At 38.0% G+C, this 19,416-nt stretch overlaps 1 protein-coding gene and 1 pseudogene across 2 annotated transcripts in view; both read left to right on the top strand.

The window, feature by feature from the left end:
• Positions 1-15,697, top strand: part of GAS2 (growth arrest specific 2) — a 147,782-nt gene extending 132,085 nt beyond the window's left edge. For both annotated transcript variants that reach the window (XM_062198066.1, XM_062198065.1), the window contains one exon: positions 14,499-15,697. In XM_062198066.1, coding sequence (XP_062054050.1) covers positions 14,499-14,717 — 219 coding nt within the window. In that variant the 3' untranslated portion in view covers positions 14,718-15,697. The remainder of the gene's footprint in view (positions 1-14,498) is intronic.
• LOC133765007 (U2 spliceosomal RNA) lies at positions 2,733-2,858 on the top strand (annotated as a pseudogene).
• Positions 15,698-19,416: the final 3,719 nt, after the last annotated feature.

The raw sequence follows: 19,416 nt of genomic DNA, 5'->3' as shown, positions 1-19,416 counted from the left end.
GACAACCAGTGGCTTACTGGACCTGGGCGGGAAAGGTCAGGTGTTGTCTTTGTGTTGCTGTAGCCAAAGGATCCACTGAGTGGGTTTCATGACAGCCATCCGCCTGTACAGGGGGAGACTGCTGCTGGTGGGAGGGGAACCATGGAGGGAACAATGGATGGGAGTGGGAGGGCAGGCTTGGGAAATGGTGACAGGAGACTCCTATCACAGAGGGGTTTGAATAGATTTTTAATTTTCATAATGTGAATCTTAAACCTTTACATTAAAACTTAAAATATGAAAAAAAAACCCAGCAGATGGAAGACCTCTCTCTCTGTATCTCCTTCTCTATTTGTGTAACTCTGACTTTCAGATAAATAAATCAATCTAAAAAATTAATACAAATGCCATGCTGGACTGCAGAGAAAATGTATGGCAGGGTGAGGCAAGTTGGGAATGCCACATGAAGGGACTGCAATTTTCAAAGGGTAGTTAGGATAAAAGTCACTGAGGAGATGAGCTGTTAGCAAAGACAAGAAGGAGGTGAGGAGTTAGCTTTGCAGTTGTCTAGGAGAAATCATTCCAAGTGCAGAATGCCTGGAATGGACCTCAGTGTTCGAGAAGCAGCAAGGAGAACAACGTGGCTGTCACAGAGCATGTGCAGAATACAGTAGTTGGACATAAAGTCAGAGAAGTGGCCAGCGCTGCAGCTCAATAGGCTAATCCTCCACCTGTGGCGCCAGCACACCAGGTTCTAGTCCCGGTCGGGGCACTGGATTCTGTCCCGGTTGGCCCTCTTCCAAGCCAGCTCTCTGCTGTGGCCCGGGAGTGCAGTGGAGGATGGCCCAAGTGCTTGGGCCCTGCACCCCATGGGAGATCAGGAGAAGCACCTGGCTCCTGCCTTCGGATCAGCGCGGTGCGCCGGCCACGGCAGGCATTTGAGGGGTGAACCAACGGCAAAGGAAGACTTTTCTCTCTGTCTCTCTCTCTCACTGTCCACTCTGCCTGTTAAAAAAAAAAAAAGTCAGAGAAGTAACGTGTCTAGGTAAAGCCGAGCATGCAGGCTACCCTGAGGATTCTACAGGTCACTGAAATGAGGAGCATACAGGTTTCGAACATAGTTATGGCATGAGGTGACTTCTGTTTAAAATATATCCCTCTGATTGGTCTGCTGAGAATATACTGAGAGGGAAGGGTACAAGCTGGAAGACCAACTTGAAAGTTACCACAGTAAGCCAGTCAGGATGAGGAAAACCTGGACTGAGGCCAGTCAGGATGAGGAAAACCTGGAATGAGGCGATGGCAATGGATATGGTGAGAGCAGACTGGATTCTCGATAGATTTCTTTCCTCTAACACGTTGATGCTGAGATTTGTCAAATGTTTGGAGAAGTAAATGCCTGGAAAACCACCATCTGAGTTCTGCAGTGAACATTTTGATGTATTTGCCTTATCTTATATCTGTTACCTCTCCATCCTGTTCCTATATTATCTGCCAATATGGATCCATCTGATTCAGCGTCTGCAGATATGAATCCTCACTCTCCTGCTGTGAATATGTCACTGACAGAATGAGATACTCATTAGCACCATCACTCTAGGCTGAGACCATTGTCATTCTGAGAGTCTAACCAACCCTTACGCTGTTGTCAACACAGTCTCCTTTTTTCAGCTGTACTTTTCTTCTCACCTGATGAAGGTAACTTGCTAAAACCTACATTTTCTGTAGTTTCAAGGCATGATTTGGCTTCATTTTTTAAAGATTTTATTTATTTATTTGACAGGTAGAGTTACAAACAGAGAGAGAGAGAGAGAGAGAGAGAGAGAGAGACAGAGAGAAAGGTCTTCCTTCCGTTGGTTCACTCCCTAAATGGCCGCAATGGCCGGAGCTGTGCCGATCTGAAGCCAGGAGCCAGGTGCTTCCTCCTGGTCTCCCAAGCAGGTGCAGGGCCCAAGCACTTGAGCCATCCTCCACTGCTTTCCTAGGCCATAGCAGAGAGCTGGACTGGAAGAGTAGCCACTGGGACTAGAACCGACCACAACACCTAAAGCGAGACCAGGGCAAAGCCAGAGCTTCTTCCGGGTCTCCCACGTGGTTGTAGGGCCCAAGCATTTGGGCCATCCTCTGCTGTTTTCCCAGGCACATTAACAGGGAGCTGGGTAGGAAGTGGAATATCGGACTCAAACCAGTGCCCATACGGGGTGCCGGTACTGCAGGCAGCTGCTTTACCTACTATGCCACAGTGCTGGACCCTTTATAATTTTTTAATATTTTATTTATTTATTCTGAGAAGCAGAGTTACAGACAAAGAGAGGGAGAGACAGAGAGGTCTTCCATCCATTGGTTCACTTCCCAAATGGCCACAGTGGCCAGACCTGCGTTGATTCGAAGGCAGGAGCTAGGAGTTTCTGGGTCTCCCATGTGGGTGCAGGGGCCCAAGCACTTGGACCATCATCTACTGCCTTCCCAAGCCATAGCAGAGAGCTGGATCGGAAGAGAAGCAGCTGGGATTTGAACCGGCACCCGTATGGGATGCTGGCACCACAGGCGGAGGCTTTCGCCCACTACACCATAGTGCCAGCCCCTTTAATGTTTCTGTCTTTTGCCTTTCATTTGAATAGGGTTTCAGAAGGAGGGAAACTTATATTTTCAAATATTTTGTTAATTTAAAGAGCTGAATGTACTTAGTAATGCTTTGTTTTCTATTTTAATATATCTGTCAGTATATAAAATCAGTGAAAAAGTAATAATAAATCGCTTCTTGGCCTTTTGGCTAAGATCAAGTGTAGTATCTGTTCTTATCAGTTTAATAATAAATATTCTGAAAAGCTCTACTGTTACCTTTTGGGACCAAAGAAGTCATCAGTTTGCAAACCATTGTTGTGCATCAGTTATGAGATGTTAAACTTTGGCTCTCCTGGTGCTTGTTCTGGTCTGTTTGTTGGGTTTTGGTGTAACTATTTAGAAGAGATAATGTAGTTCAGGTTGAATCAGGGAAATGTGGCTCTGTTTCCTCAGTGGAAGTTATGTTTTATTTGCCCCTTGGAGCACAGTTCCTCTTCCTCAATAGCTGTCGCAGCTTTGGGGTGGATGCATTCTTTTTCACTGCAACACACAGCAGCTACAAATCCTTCCTGTAGGCAGCCCTTCTCTTTCCAGCACCGATGTTTTCTACCTCACTGCTCTCACTGTGCTGCCTAGCCTATAAAATATTTATTCTGATTTTGTCTTCCTTTTCTGAAGTGGTGTCATACACTGGTAATTAGATTTCAGCTAAGCCTTCTTAATTTCATTTGGTACAGTGCTGGGGAAATGGAGATCTTACATAACAAGTAGACGAGAACTGACAAGCAGCTGGCACTAAGTGCTCTGACACGTATTTCCCAGCAGATGCAAATGGGCTTTTCACCAGACATCCTTCCATTGCATCTGCTAGCTGCTTTTCTCATGTTTGCTTCCGTAAAGGGGCTATTGACAGTCATTTGTCACTACAAAGAGTGTCAGAAGTTAACTTTTCCATCCAGAGGAAAACATCAGAACAGGCATTTTTTTCTATTCAACCACAATAGCAGGAATATTTCTGACTCAGGGTTCTATTCATACGGGAAGATTGTGTTTTATGATTTAGGTCATCACAGTAGTTTATCCTTTGGATAAGGGTTTGTGGATTACATACCCCCTAATGTATGACTTAAGCTGAGGAAGTGAATCAGGCCCACTAGCATCAGAAGACCAATGCACTCTGTGTCCTTGAGCCATATATTTAACTTCTCTGGGGCCTTGTCATTCCATGGTAAGAGCAAGACTAGACTGCCAAACCACTGGGGACAATTGTGATAATGTAATGAAATCAAAGAAAGGAAAGGACTTTGCAGACTGTCAGGGTCTTAACATAGTTTCATTCTTGAATGGGATTTCAAGGTTTGGTGCACCTAACTGTAAATATTTTTGTATGGGTAAAACAATCAGATTTGAATTCAAGTAAATTCTCCAAACATGGATTATAAGCACATTTCTTGTTCTGGGTTTGGTGTTCATTGAGAGAATTGGCCAATATCATCAATGACAATACCATATGTTCCTAAGAAAGAGATGTTGCCTGTGATAAATCTGGATAAGAATTCAAGATGACTGTAACCTTGTCAAAGCCTCTTTAAGATATACAGTTAAGTGGTAATGAGCATTGTCTTTAACTTATAGGAGTCTCAGGCTCAAATCTAAACTGTGTTGCTTCCTGGCTAGGTAACTTTGGGCAGTTAACCTCTCTGAGCTACTCTTTTGTCATCTGTCAATGTCTACAGTATTGGAAACAAATCACTTAGAGTTGCTCCATGGATCAAACGAAATAAAATTTGCAAGGACTCTTTCAACATTATCATCAGCAGCAGCAGAAATACCCTAATGTTATTTCAAAAAATAATAAAACAAGTTAGTGTGGAGTATGTACCACATCCCAAGCACTCTTGCTACTTGCTTACCCTTATTAATATCTTTGTCTCATCAACTCTAGGAGGTAAGAACTATTGAACTCCTAATGTTGAAGACGAGAAACACACAGAAAGATTATGTACATTTCTTAGATTTATTCAGCAAGTTATGATAGTCATAATAGCCTTGTAAAAATAAAACAAATGGTAGCTTCTGCTTTGCTCATTGTTGTTCATCTCTATGAAGTTTTATCTAAGACAAGGGTATTGTGAACCAAAAGATTCTAAGGAATCCAAATGAGGCAATAAATATGAAAAATGCTTGTTCACAATGAAGTGCTAATTCCAGAAGCATGTTTATTTGAGCTGTGATTAAGCATTTATAATTTCACATAGCTAAACAGGTTGAGATTAATTATCAACCTTTGATAAAGAAGTTTGCCAATGTCCTGTGTTGTTAGTAGGGTCTCAGTTTTCCCTGACCATGTCACTCATCTTGAAAATGCTGTATCAAACTTTCAGAATAGCAAACTATCCATTGAACACCTGCTATCCTATCCCTCCATGTGTCAGGGTACCTTAGCCAGATAGCTGAATTCCCATTTGCCCAATTTTGAGCATTTTACGATAATATTAGACAATGGCAGAGTCTTTTGTCCTATAAATTAGTTTAACACTCTTTCTCTGGGGAGCAGATGACTGCATTCTATAAACAATGTTTTCGCTCCAGTTATGAATGCTTGTAAAAACAGAGTGAACGAGGTTGACAAGGAGGTGTTAGGAAGCATTTGCCTCTCCCAGGAGGATAGTTGGATCTAAGTTTGGGTGGGTTCTCTCCCAGGCAATGGGTATCAGAAATAGTTGCCTCTCAAAAGGCTGGCTCCAGTAGAGAGCAGGTGTAAATAGGCCCCATGGCCTGGAAAGTGTGAAAGCACTTGATGAGAGCCAGAGTTGTGCTTGATGATCCACAGCGCAGGAGAGAAAGGAAGAGGTGAAATTTTATGAAGCAATTTATTACTAGTCATTTTGTAAAAAAAGAAAAAAAAAAGGGTTCCAGGTGTTAATGAGGGTGGTTTGTGAAGGAAGAACATGAAGAGAATAGTGTATGAGGTTAAACTCTGGGTTCACTCATGACAGTTTTTAGTATTTCTCATTTTTCTTTCACCACTCTTTCTTCTGTCCATTTCTGTCACAATCTTTTTATAGTTTCATTTTTAACTGAAAACTTCTCTTTTTCACAGATATTTTCTAAGCAAACATTAGTGTGGATTATTATTTACACTCCAATTTTCTTATACTTTCCCTTCCAATAAGGACAAAAATCATTTCACCTTTTCCTTTATCATGTTTTTCCAGGAAAAAGTAATGCAGACACATTGCTTATTTGCAGAAACACTTGAATGGAACATTAGCATTAACTTTATTCATTCATTCATTTAATAAGGATTTATTCATTTAATAAGCATCATGGGCCTGGCACTATGCTAGGCCCTTAAGGCATGAAATTTACAAAGAAAAAGTCTGCCACCCAACAAATATTTGTTGAATGGTTAAAAGAAATATTCATGTTAATTCATCTGGTGAGTGTGCATATAGAAAGGCATGAAACTTTCTGAAATTCTAAGAAGCTAATAAGGTCTATGGGGTAGGTAATTTGTTTTGGAGAATGAGTATGGGCCCAGCCAGTAGGACCACAGTATAGCCACTCATTGTGCAATGCACAATTTGTGCAACCACATGTGATAAGGTGGAAAAGGAAAGTAGTAGCTGAGCACTAGTGTGTGCATTGTGCAGTGCATGACCTACAAAATCATAGTGACAAATAATGTGGGAAAGAAAGAAAGTAGCTGGATCATAAAGTGCTTTGTGTGTCAGGTTATTCTCATGGGGGCAGGGATAGGGAATGGCAAGAGGGAATGTCAGAATTGCTGGAAAATTGGTCAAATTGTGTAGAAGAGGACTTCAAAAAGTTTGTAGAAATACATTTATTTTGGTACAAAAATGTCTTGAAATCCATACATAGCTTTTCATAATACATATTTCCATGAACTTATTGAAGGCCATCCTTCATATATTTCTGCCCACCCTGCAGATGCTGATTCTAACCCCACCTCCAACCTCTCCCAGAATCTATCACACTGCTAATTTTTAGTGCTAATGAGAATGAGTCATGTTCCTTAGGTAGGCTGGCACTAATGTCTGGGTAACACTGCAGACAATGGAGAACCACTCACAGGTGTTTAAGAAAGCAGCAGCATGATCAGATAATCCTTTTGCAAAGAACAGCTCGGCACTGGCTTACAGGGCAGATTAGTGAAATGTGGGAGATGATCAGGGCGTCCTCAGAGTCTAATAACATTGGTGTGCAGAGCACTTGACAGGCACTCCTGAGCGGCCCTGGGTTTTCAGGGCCACCAACACAAGATTAGAGTCAGAATGAAACGGATTCATCAGTGTTTTCCTGAGAGGGTGCTGGCACCTGAAGCATTTCATGTGAATTATGGTTTTAGAGAAACATGGACATTCAAGCAGATCTATGCTGGCAAATGCATTAAATAAAGAAATCAAATATAAACATGAAGCTTATAACTTTGCATCTAACCAACTAAAGACATTAGTTCTGTTATTGTTTTGTTGTTTTGGTGTTTTTACTTATCTTTTATTTATGTAATGTAGCCAAATTAAACACAGCTTGTTCACCTTGAAAAACAAATATATTATCACTAAATCCATACTGTTTTTCACAGTTCTTCTATATGACTGTTTTTTTCCATTTATTAATACCTATGATTTTCTGTCATCTGCATAAATATAGGCTTTTCCTCACTGAAGAAAAGTGAGTCAATTTATTTCTGTATTCAAACACTAATGTCTCCAAGAAGAGAAAGGCGTTCCTTTTCTTGCTATAGGCTCTTTATACCTATACATAATGTGATTCTAGTCTGCTTATCCAAGCTACATAATTAGAGAGGATAAAGAGCACCTTTTTAAAAAATCTTGTTGTCACACAGCATAAGAGCACTGGAACACTTGATTACTGCAGTGACATCTCCAAGATTTGTAGAATGCTATCAATTGTTCATTTCTATAACCTATTATATTTTCATTATATTCTAAGCTAACATGGGAGAATTAGCTTGTTTCCTTTCAACCCATTTTTCCCCCTTTGGAAAAGTATTTTGAACTACAGAACTTGGTTGCTTATGGGATAAGATGTAACATAATAGTGTTAGTAATGTAAGATTATAAGATGATGGTAGAAAACAAGCATTAGGTGAACATATTATGGTCTGACAAAATTTGCACTCAATTTAGTAAAACAGTAGTTTATGTGATATGTTATAATCCACTGCTTTATCAATATATTAAGTAATTCATCTACCATTCAATATTGAATTCATTTTTAGAATGATAATTTTGGTACCATATTGCTCTTCAGTAGTAAGGCTGTGTGGTAAATTGCAAATAAAGAAGCTATGGTTTCTAGTTTGGCTCTGGGAAACCATCTGTGCCACACTCTCTTCTCCTGTTTGTGCATCTGTGAAGCAAGAGAATTACCCGGGACATTATTGTTTATTTTTCTCTTTTTATTTCAATAAGATCTACTTGTAGATTTGAGCACACAGTAAGAACTTTAAAATTGTACCATTCTATGTCACCTAGGGAAAAAGTCTTCTTCTTATCATCACATACAAAAAGGCTTGCTAAGAAAATAACACATAATAAACCATCATAATAGGACTAAGTCATAAACCAAAATGCTCTTGGTAATACCAGAAATATTTCTTCCCATTACAGAGAAAAATTATTTAAAAACAAAACCACAACTTTAAGACATCTTATTCTTTCCTCTGGGCCTGAAAGGTTGTCATAGAAATGGAAACAAACAAACAAAAAAAGGTTTGCAATTGGCTGGTTATGCCTTTAAGAACCTCATTAAGGCTATTGGAACAAATGTTGAGAAGATATTGCTTACATTTTTCCTTCAGCATTAAAAAGATTGTCTAAGTTGATAATGGATCTCCTGCCTTTTGCTATGATCAGAGAGGCACAGTGAGAGATGAGGCTGATTGTAGAAAATGGTAACATCCAGACTAAAACCAAACATTCCTGCTCTATAACAAACACTCTTGAGTGAGATCTGTTTTATCTGTATTCTTTAGCAATTCTAACTTCTTTTTCTTTACTTGAAAAGAAATACAACAAACAATAGTAGACAATTGAATACTCAAATAGATATGTGCATCAATGCTACCAGTCAAGAGAAGGAGATTACTGGAATGGAAAATACAAAGTTTCTCAACTTTGTGAATCATTAAATTAAAGGAGCAGTGAGATGTAACTTGAACATAGTATCAAAATCCCATCCTACGTATGCCAGCAGATACCTGGATACAAAGGCATTATATCCTATGACCTACGCTTGACACATGTCTGTTTCTGAAATAATTAGGGCCACTAGAAGGTAATCCTGTGAAATTAAATTCCATTTTATTTAGGATTTATTAGAACATAACAATTGTAAATCATGTTAACTAAGTACAGTTAACCTGCTTTTTACTTCAGCTTTTGGTGTTATTCTGCTTAATTATCACTGGTAAACACTCTGTGTATATAATTCCAGATCTAGGCACATGAAGAAAAAGTAGGTATGTTGTAATAGAAGGATTCTGGGTTCACTTCTGCCTCTGACTTATGTTTTCTTGCACAAGCTGCTTAACTTCTAAAAGCATCAGTCTTCCTATCTATAATGAGGGAGTAATACTGGTAAAGACATCATAGCTTAGGCAAAGCAAGTACAGCCCATGAAAAGGCATATTATGTGATTACAATGGTGACACTGTCCTGAGTTTGTATGTGTGAGATTTTCAAAAGGAGAAATACATTATCCCTCTCTTCACAGATCATCAAAAAGACATACAGATATATCAATAATAATAATATGGTAGGATGAATATAACTGTGAAATCTTGTCCAAACTAAACAGCATCCAAGAAGGATGTACTTATCTGATAAGGGGGATGATATTGGAAGACTTTTCAGGTGGGGTTGATGTTTGAAGTAGGGGAATGCAGTGGCTTGGGTTAGTAGGGAGAGCAGCATGTACAGATCATTCCACATTTAGGAGCCAATGTGCAAAAGCATGAAAGAATATATTACTTGAGAGTATAAAACTATAGAATTCATGGGCCTCAAATCTCGGGGAAAGACACATAAGCCTGGCAGGGCTGGACATGAAGAATGATTTATTCAAATATAGAAACTTTAATCTCAGCCTACAGTACAGTGTGAGCTAATGAAAGTATTTAGGCATGAGACAGTCAAGTCAAACTTGAATTTTAGAAAATCCCTTTGGAGACAGTTTATTAAATGATTCAGAAGAAGCCATGTTGAGGCAGTGACATCCTTATAGCACTTAAAACAGTGATACCCTTATACAGTGGTAAGTTAAAGAGCAGCAACTGTGAAAAAGCACGTTAAAAAAAAGTGGAGTACAAATTAATGTTTTCGGTATCTGACAGTTACAGAGAAGGCTCAGGCCACCATTCCTATTAGGAAAGTTTGTGTGGCCTTTTAGTGGAAGACAGTGGACTTCTGTGGCTTTGCACTCTGAAGCCCAGGGAAGAGGGAAGGATTGGAGTTAGAATTTGGGAGACAAAAGTCTAGGGAAATCAAAGCCATGAGGTTGCAGCTGGAGTGTGGTTAAAGTGAGAAAAAGACAGAATTAAGAATCACTTGGAGCAGCAAAACTTGAAAAAGACAGAGGAAACAGAACCCATAAAGGAAGTGAAGAAAGAACAGTAAGATGGGTAGCAGGCAGTACAGGAATGAGTCTTGTGATAGGTCGTCAAGCAGGAGGGAGTTTCGATGGAGTACTCAGTATCAATAGATAACTTACTTGACAGAGTGATCAAGAAAGATAAGGACAAAGGACTATGCATTGGATTTGATACACCTAATCACCATCTAGCTACCTTTTCCCATATAGTCAGCTAAGAGGGAACAGAAGAACTGTGCACTATGGGTTGTACAGTGATTTGGAAGTTAGTAGTGAAGATACTGTGAACTTAACTGTTAAGAAGCTCAGATGTAAAGAGAAGGTGTAAGAGCAACTGTGGAAGCTAATCGGGGTTAGGATACAGTGGCAGGAATTGAATTTGGATAGGGAAACTTCTTTCTGAAATGAAGAAAGGGGAAAGGATAAATGTAGTTTCGGGAAAATTAGCCAGTAGAGGTCCCAGGAAGAGAAGGAGCAAAGTGAAGTTCATTGGTAGACTGATGAAAGTGAAGATGGGCCCTGTGTTTGAGGATACTAGAGAAGAATAGGATATAGAGCTGAACAGAAAAAAAAAATAATAAATTGCAACTGTTCTGTCACTAACCCCTTAGATGGAATGAGTTCCTGGATCAAAGGTATCATCTTCCTTCTAATCTAGCTGAACACTTCTGTTGGAGGAACTCATTCCCTAACAAGTGTTAAGTAGAAAGAGAGGGAAGAGATAAAAGTGATCTGGTTTATAGCAGTGTGACTTGATCTTAGGTTAAACAGTGTCTGTTTATGGAGATAATGATGGGTGTTAAGCTGTTTGTTGTTGAGACAGCGCATGTACTATGAAAGTATCATGGAACTTAAATCTTAAAAATCAGAGCTATAAATCTCTACAACCTTAAAATCTTAATCCCAAACTTGAAACCATTGCCCAGTTTGACCTACTGGCTTCCTTAGCAAATTCTTGGTTACTGACTTGAGAAAGAAAGCCCAAGAATTAAAGTCTATTTTCTAAGAATATCATCAGACAGGGCCACTTACCTTCCAGGATGCCAGGTAATGCCTGATTTCTAAGGTTTGCTCTAGAAATCAATAATGTCAATTTATAAAACCCTTCCAACTTCTAGTAGTGGCCACATCCCACCATTACTCGTCTTCAGTATGGAATGAATATTTTGAAGATGTGGAAAGTCCCTTTTTTTAAAGTGTTGTCAACAAATACATATGAAAATGGATCGTGGATGCCCAGGCCGCTGATAAATTCTGCACCCAGAAAGCACTCAGTGAAAGGTTTAGTGCATATATGTATTATTCATTTGTGTTTGTTTTTAATATAGCTGAATGGTAGAAAGGAAACTAGAAAAAAAAAAAAAAAGCTAGCTTCAAAGCAGAAGTACCTGACAATTCTGAGAAATTTATAAGGACCCAACCTATATACAGCTATGACTGGATCCTTAGAGAAGACTGGAGTGGTGATTGGGGTGGAATTAAAACTGTTTTTTGGAATAATTTGGAAAACCAAACAAACTACTAAGGATGAAACCTACTAGAATTTTTTTGTGGAGAAAGAAACCTCTTTTAGTATTAGCAGTGCCTCAGTTCTTGAGGTTCCATGGGAGGTAATGTCTCAAAACTATTTTACAGGAAATTACATCTGTTCATAAAAGAGAAAATTTTCTTTTCCAACTTTGTAAATTTTTAATGTATGTGTATATATAAAGTTTCTTCAAAAATTTCATGGCAATGGAATTAAAATGAGTTTATTTTGGTGTAAACATTATTGAAATCCATGCATAATACACATTTTCCATGAAGTTTTTTGAAGTACCCTTATATTGTCTCTTCTAGAAGTTTGGGAATCAGAGGGTGGTCAGACTAAAACTTTGGAGAAATCACCAGGTTGCCTATAGAATTCAGTTAAAGGCAAAGCAGGATATAACTACATGGAAAATCCAGACTCAGATCTCAGGATGAGAAAACAAGAACATTGTGCCTATACACAGGCATACACACATAATATAATCAATCAGGAAAATTACATATGTCCTCTTCAACTGTGGTTATCTTTAAAAGCACTTTCACATAATGAAACTAGACTTTGGGAGATTGACATTACTCACAAACACACAAATATATCCATTAGCCTCCACTTGCCAAAGCAGAAAAGTGACCACGGGTATGTGCTAAGAGTATTTTCTGATAATCCTTGGTTTACTGGCTTTTGTAAGAATACCAACCTGCAATTTAATTCTCATGTTACATTCAATATGCCTGTTTCACATTGGATGCATTTTACATGGTTCCATGGGTTCATTTAAAACATCTGCCAGCTGACTGTGTGTCCAAATCACAGATATTCTCTAGGCTGAAATTGGTTCCTGTTACGGTTTCTCAGAGTAAATTGTTTAAAAATGTTCTAACCCATTTTTTTTCCTGGTTGAAATAACCAGATCACAAACAGTCAAGTGAACTTGTGCATTCTGCCAGAGGAATTCATATGGAGGATGTTTGGAGACTACTCAGAAACATAATTTGCAGCTCTGGAGGAGCCAAAACATCAATCACAGGCGAAGCTCTCTGGAGCAGTGGGAGAAGGGTCAAAGTGCTCCTTTGACATTGGCCTTTGCAGTTTTTGTTCCAGTGACAACAAGTTTTGGGGGCAGGCAGTGGACTATGGCACATGCAGAAACTTGGGGTATGGGGATATGCTGATCAGGTTATAAAAGCCCTGATAGGATTTACTTAAGTAGCAACTATTATGGAAAAAGCCCCAGACTGAGTCAGAAAAAGTCTGGGTTCTAAGCTAACCACAAACCACACCGAAGATCTGGTCCTCAGTGTCCTTGAGGGACAACAGGAAGATGGTACCACTGGCAGAACAGTGGGGAAGACACCTGGCTGCCAGCTAAAGCCCTAGCTTTATTTAAGGAGTAGATTCTGAATCTCAAATAAGTTTAAAGAGTTCTAGCTAGAAAGTATTTCCTAAGACCCCTTCTGTTCTAGAACTCTAATACTCTAAATGAAAATAACTAGTAGAGTAACATTTAATTTTTATGAGTCAAATGCTTTAATTATTGTTCTTCCCATTTTGATTAATTTTAAAAAATACTTGATTTTGAAAATAGCTTTGTGTCAACCACATGAATCAGTTTCTTTGTTTAGTGTATAGAGAGATTTTTGAGATTCTATAAAAACCCAAAACACACACACAAAACTTCGCAGACACCAGCATACAGAAAGGGGGTCCAAGGCTTTCATCAGATTCTACACTAATTTAAAGTAGAGCTAGCACTGACATTCCCAGCTGCATAGGCGTTTCAGAAAAGTGCCTATCAAGATAACATAGAGTGAAAGGAATCCAAACAGATGTTACAGACTGTGCAAGAAAATGACTTCCCAGGTTCTGTCTCACAACTACATACCCTTCCCAACACTGCACTGCCGTTATGTAGCCACAACATTTAGGCAGGAGAGGAGGTTAGCAGCATCTTTGGCAACTGTGCAGTATTACTCCCTACTCTTAAATTTTCTAATATTTGAAAGAAACCACATTAAATTCTTGAGTGTTACATGCCAAATTGCCACAACTCTGACTTGTTTTTACTATACAGAATGAACTTTTTTTTAAGAATGATATATTCTTCAATTCTAAAATGTACAATCTTGTTAACCTAAAGTTCCTTGTTAACGTGGGCCTAGAAGTAAGTTTGTAAAAAAAGACATCTTCTAAAGTAATTACAAAGTTTAACAGTAAAGAAAGGTGCAAAGGTTTGGCTGTTCAAAAATACCTTGCCTTGAAAGGGTCAGACTCAGAGCATAATCATTTTTTTTCTGAGTGCATTTTTTATTTTCTATTTCTTACTCATTATTTGTGTTATTGTTAACATTATAATTTTTTTGTGTTTTTTTTTTTATATACAGAAGATCAGTTTTTTAAGTACGGGTACAGGAGAGACTAACGCACTAGGAATAATAGAGCACCAATCTGAGATAGTAGTCAGGAATCAGAGGCAGTCATGACAGCAATAATGGGACATCACGTGTCTCAAAGAAGCCTCCAGGCACTGAATTGAAGAAATACTGGTTCCCATGACACAGCAAAGCTGGATCCCAGGGATGTTCACCCACAGTCCACTTGCATAGGAATAACAAGGTTTCATCATAAACTATATGCTAACTAAAGACACTGTGCACCAAGAAGAAAAAACAATGGGGTACGAAAACAAGATAAAGGAAAACCACAATTTCACTAGAACAGGGAGTAGGTTTGGGATACTGTAGAATTCTGAGAATTTAATGCTTTTGCTTGTCTTTCATTTCAGATGCTGCACAACAAACATGTCATGGTCCGTGTGGGAGGAGGCTGGGAAACTTTTGCAGGGTATTTGTTGAAACATGACCCCTGCCGAATGCTGCAGATCTCCCGTGTGGATGGCAAGACATCCCCCATCCAAAGTAAATCCCCAACCCTTAAGGACATGAATCCAGATAATTACTTGGTGGTCTCTGCCAATTATAAGGCTAAGAAGGAGATTAAATGAAACTAGTTGGTAACTACAGGAGGACTCATAACGGCCTGTATCCATCTACTTCTCCAGTGTAGTCAGTTTAGTTCACATGCTCTGAAAACTACTTTGGAAAAAGGTGTAAGACAGAAAAATGTCATCACATTGAAAAATGTTCAAAGGTAGTAGCACTATTTATTTTGAAAGCTTCTGTAGAAAAGGACCTTTGAAAAGAAATTCTAAATTCAGATTTAAATTAGATAAATTGTAGGCAAATTATTATTTCTCAATACGTAAGCACAGGATTTAGAACACAAACAAAATTAGGAACACAATTCTAGCTAAAGATAAAACCTGTTATTAGGAGTATTTAGGATTTGCAAATGTCAACAGAAAGTGCCTGCTGTATGTCTACAAGTAAAAGCACCCCAGACATTTTTATAATAGCAGGATTTTTAAGATATTTTTTACAAACTAACAATTAGAGTGATAATGTGCTACTAAAAACATGCAACAGCACTATAAATAAGTACAGAGTATTCACAACAGTGATACTTTACTGGGAAGATCACTTCAGAGAAGTTTACATTCACTTGGAAGATTGCCTTAAAGTTTATTTCTTATCTATGACCAAATATCTGGGGTACTTTTGGAAGTTTTCAGTACACCCCCTTAGAGAATAGTTTGTGAAGTTCACACATTCCTAAGCACGTGGCTGTGTTTAGAATGAATTAGCATAATTCACACATATAAGCTGACATACGTTTATATTTTGATGAATAAACTGTACAGTCAAATGGTTCACTGACTTCATGTTATTTCAAAGCATTTTCTTATTAAAATATATCTTTAGTTAATCCTACTTTGCTCTACTGTCTAGTAAATTTACTGTAGCTAATGATGTTACAGACTTATGTATACCCTTGTATACCTGGGACAGGGCTGTTTTGTACCAATAAACAGCAAACTATTGTCCTCACTGATTCCATAATTAAAAAGGTAAATTTTTAAAATGCTATCTGTCTGTATATCAATGCCTCCTTCTGAAATAAAGTTAATCTTCAAATGGCAACTTTCCCTGAGAGTTTTAAGGTGAAATTATGGTTCCCTATCACTGCTTCACTTGGGGAAGTTGAGTGATGATGGTGTCTGTTCTCCTCAGCAGAGAGTTTGCATTTTATCGTAGGTAATGCCATAAGTGCTGTTCTCAGTACACAGTTACTTATTTTGCTATTTCTTCATTTTTCAAAAACAACAAAATTCTCCTTTTTTTGATCCAAAAGATCAGGGAAGAGGAACTGTTGCATGGTCAGTTTAGTCAAAACATACACAACCTGTTGGGAAATTTTTTAACAACAAGCATGGTATAATTGGTGGTGCTACAAGTGGCAGTTGTCATTCTGGAAAAAAAAGAAGTCAATCAAATTTAAAAACAAGCAAACTAAAAGAATGAACAAAACCTAACATTTTTTAGGTGATGAAATCATCTTGGTTAAGGAAATAATTCTAATATCTTTTAAAATTCAACATTTAATCTTTATATTAATAGACCAATATCAACAATATCTCCATAGTAATTGTTAAAAATGCTATCAAAAGACATTCATATCGTTAATCATAAAAGTTAATTTGATTGATTCAGTTAAAAAATGAATGTAGTATAACAAAAATAACATTAATCTGAATCTACTGTGTAAGTTATCTCTAGGTGCCTTAAATTACCACAGTATTGGTGTCTTAATCAACAAAATTTATTATCTTACAGTTCTGTAGTCAGAAGTTCAATATGGTTATCACTGGGCCAAAAAAAAAGTAAAGGCTGTGTTCCTTTCTGAAAGGTCTGGGAGAGAAATCATTATTTTGCCCTTTCAACCTTCCAGAGGCCACAATTTTGCATTCACCTTTATAATGTTGGCTTCTACTGCATAGACATGCAATGTCTCATCATGTAGATTTTAATATCCACAAAATGTTTTGTGTTTTTTAGTGTGCAGGCTTTTACTTCTTTTGTTTTTCCTAAGTATTTTTTTTATTTGTTGATACTGTGATTGGAATTGTTTTCTTATTTTTATTTTCAGATTATTTTCATGGTTTGCATATAGAAATAGAACTGAGTACATGTATTAGCCTTGCATTCTACTACCTTACAAATATTATTTAATATTTTTACTATATTTGTGTAGATACTTCAGAATTTTCTAAATGTGAGACACTTGGTATTGTTTTAACCTACTTTAAGTACATGTTACAAATAGTCTGACTATATCCCAAAAATTCAGAAAAGAAAATGGCACTGTAGGATTTAACTAGGAAAAAAAAATGAGTTTAGGATAACTCCTTGACTTCTGATTCATGCGACAAGGTAAGTTTTCACAGAAATGGCCTGGAGACAGCCAATTTATGTACAAAACAAATGGCATTTGATGTAAGTCTGAAGTACATGCAAAGGATAACTCAAAACTGTGTAACTATAAGACATTAATACAAAACTCAGCACAAGTCAAGTATCGTGCTATAAAGATAATCAGTGCATCTCAGGGTATGATAACAAAAAAAGAATATTCTGTTTTGGGGCCACAGCGATATTTTGAAGGATATTTGCAGGATGAAGCATACCTATAACGAGAAATTCAGTGTTTGAGTTGTTGAGTCAAACTTCTCACTGTCCAACCAAAAATTCATCAAAGTCTGCTATACAAACAAAAGCATTTTGTCAGTGATTTTTTTTATAAAATCAAAATAAATGTCTGAATCAGCTTAGAGCTTATTTGGTCATTCAGGAAAATTCAAATGCTTGATTTGAAAACATACTAAATAAACACATCTTAAATCTCAACACAGAGATACAGGCACATCTACCCATCTCTTACTAGTCTACTTTTGCATAAAATACTATTAAAAATTGTGAGGTACCTTTTTTCTTTTAATGATGTGGCATAATTCTTACTGAAAATAAGACAAACTTATTTGGAAAATTCAGTTTATGTGCTGCAGTATCAAGGATGGCAGATAGAAACTTTACTACATTATTTCTCTAAAAAAACAGGAGGCCGGCACCGTGGCTCACTTGGCTAATCCTCTGCCTGCAGCACCGGCACCCTGGGTTCTAGTCCCGATTGGGGTGCTGGGTACTAGTTCCAGTTGTTCCTCTTCCAGTCCAGCTCTCTGCTGTGGCCCGGGAGGACAGCAGAGGATGGCTCAAGTGCTTGGGTCCCTGCACCCATATGGGAGACCAGGAGGAAGCACCCGGCTCCAGTTTCGGATCAGCGCAGCTCTGGCAGTTGCAGCCATTAGGGGAGTGAACCAACGGAAGGAAGACCTTTCTCTCTCTCTCACTGTCTATAACTCTGTCAAATAAAAATAAAATAAAATAAAAATAAAATAAAATAAAATAAAATAAAATAAAATAAAATACAGGAGGCTAATAATATCATTTCTCACTTATAAGAAACATTCCCAAAAATAAGTCCTGGGATTGTATAAACAAACCAGTGTTCAGCTTTATTGTCCGTATTAATCACAAACAGATGAAAGTGTTCCTAAAGTCCCTCTAACCAACAACACAGGTTCTAATTAAAGATGTGCTATTGGGGCCGGTAGCGCAGTAGGTTAATCCTCTGTCTGTGGCATTGGCATCCCATATGGGCGCCAGTTCTAGTCCTGGCTAGTCCTCTTTCGATCCAGCTCTCTGTTGTGGCCTGGGAAAGCAGTAGAAAATGGCCCAACTGCTTGGGCCCCTGCACCCACATGAGAGACCAGGAAGAACCACTTTGCTCCTGGCTTCTGACTGACTCAGCTCCGGCCACTGCAACCGTTTGGGGAGTGAACCAACGGAAGGAAGACCTTTCTCTCTGTCTCTCCCTCTCACTGTCTGTAACTCTACCTCTCAAATAAATAAACAAAATCTTAAAAAAAAAAAAAAAAGATGTGGTGAATAGAAAATTTTGTTAAACAGAGAAGACTAAAGCCACTTTTTATATCATAAAGGTTATATTCATATCGCAAACGGCAATACAGAATTTATAACAAAATGCTGTGCAGAAGAACTATGAAATTACATTCCAAATATAATTGGTAGAATGATGGAATCACATATAGATGTTTACAAAACATGCAGCATATCACAAAAAGCTATGTAATAATATACAACCTTCTGCTGCCATCTAGATTAACAGTAGTAGGACAGAGACAGTAGTTCATACATTTTACATCTCAACATGATAGTTACATGCTGCATTTTACTGTGTTCAGTTATTTTTTAGCAATCTGAGGGTTTAGGTGGCATATTAGGAATTATAATGTCCTAATTAAATTAAAGGAAATTGGCCCCCATTTAAAGTTTTCATAGGAACAGATCCATAACTTGAAGGGGAAAAATCTGGATGCAAGTGAATTATTTTTAGTAGTCATTTACTGGTTTCCTACCAGGTATCCAGCATCTCCTTTCTTTCTCTTTCCAAAATATCTCTAGCATTTGGGAATCACCAGTAGTTCCTGCAACTCAAATGATTCCTGGGAAAGCTGATTACATTGTGGAGGCAGTTCCTGGTTGGGAAAGACAGCATTCCATTTTCCCCCAAGAGTATGACTATATCATTCATCGTTCAACAGTAATTAAGCATTGTATTTGGGTATAAACTGCTTTTAGATACAGAGCATTTTCCTCCTTGAAGTGAACTTTTGTGAACACCAACCCAAGTTCTAAATCTTTAAAATTTAAGATAAACTTTTCTTA

The sequence above is a fragment of the Lepus europaeus genome, chromosome 7, assembly GCF_033115175.1.
Source record: "Lepus europaeus isolate LE1 chromosome 7, mLepTim1.pri, whole genome shotgun sequence".
Lineage (NCBI taxonomy): Eukaryota > Metazoa > Chordata > Mammalia > Lagomorpha > Leporidae > Lepus > Lepus europaeus.
Note: the sequence above shows the minus strand (reverse complement) of the source record. Positions and strands in the feature narration are given on the sequence as shown.